Here is a 327-nt window from a genome sequence, read left to right as displayed (position 1 = left end):
GTGGGGACCAGCTCACCAGAGACTTCAAAGTGACCCCAACTCCTTCCCCACCTTCTCCCCACCACCCCCAGCCCAGCGCTGAGCCAAGCCGGGTACACCTCCCAGCTCCTCACCTCCCGAAAGCTGAGCTTGCTGTCCAGGTCTTCATCAACCTCCTTGATCATGTTCTTCAGGCCCAGGTGGGTCTGTGGTGCCCCCAGCTTCTCCATCATCAGCTTCAGCTCCATCAGGTCAATGAAGCCATCCTTCCCTGCATCGTACCTGGGGGATGGAGCCACGCTCTGGTCACATCACCAGGGGGCACGGAGGGCACGCAGCCCCCTGCAC

The 327-nt window shown here is 61.5% G+C and overlaps 1 protein-coding gene across 1 annotated transcript in view; it reads right to left on the bottom strand.

Moving 5' to 3' along the window:
• Positions 1–261, bottom strand: part of LOC103773674 (EF-hand domain-containing protein D2-like) — a gene marked incomplete at both ends in the record, with an annotated part of 428 nt that extends 167 nt beyond the window's left edge. Inside the window, one exon of the mRNA XM_008941049.1 lies at positions 66–261. Within this exon, the coding sequence (XP_008939297.1) occupies positions 66–261 (196 nt within the window). The remainder of the gene's footprint in view (positions 1–65) is intronic.
• Positions 262–327: the final 66 nt, after the last annotated feature.

Source organism: Merops nubicus, unplaced genomic scaffold (genome assembly GCF_000691845.1).
Source record: "Merops nubicus isolate BGI_N331 unplaced genomic scaffold, ASM69184v1 scaffold34305, whole genome shotgun sequence".
Lineage (NCBI taxonomy): Eukaryota > Metazoa > Chordata > Aves > Coraciiformes > Meropidae > Merops > Merops nubicus.
The sequence above is the reverse complement of the archived record's forward strand: the minus strand, read 5'-3'. Positions and strand labels throughout refer to the sequence as shown.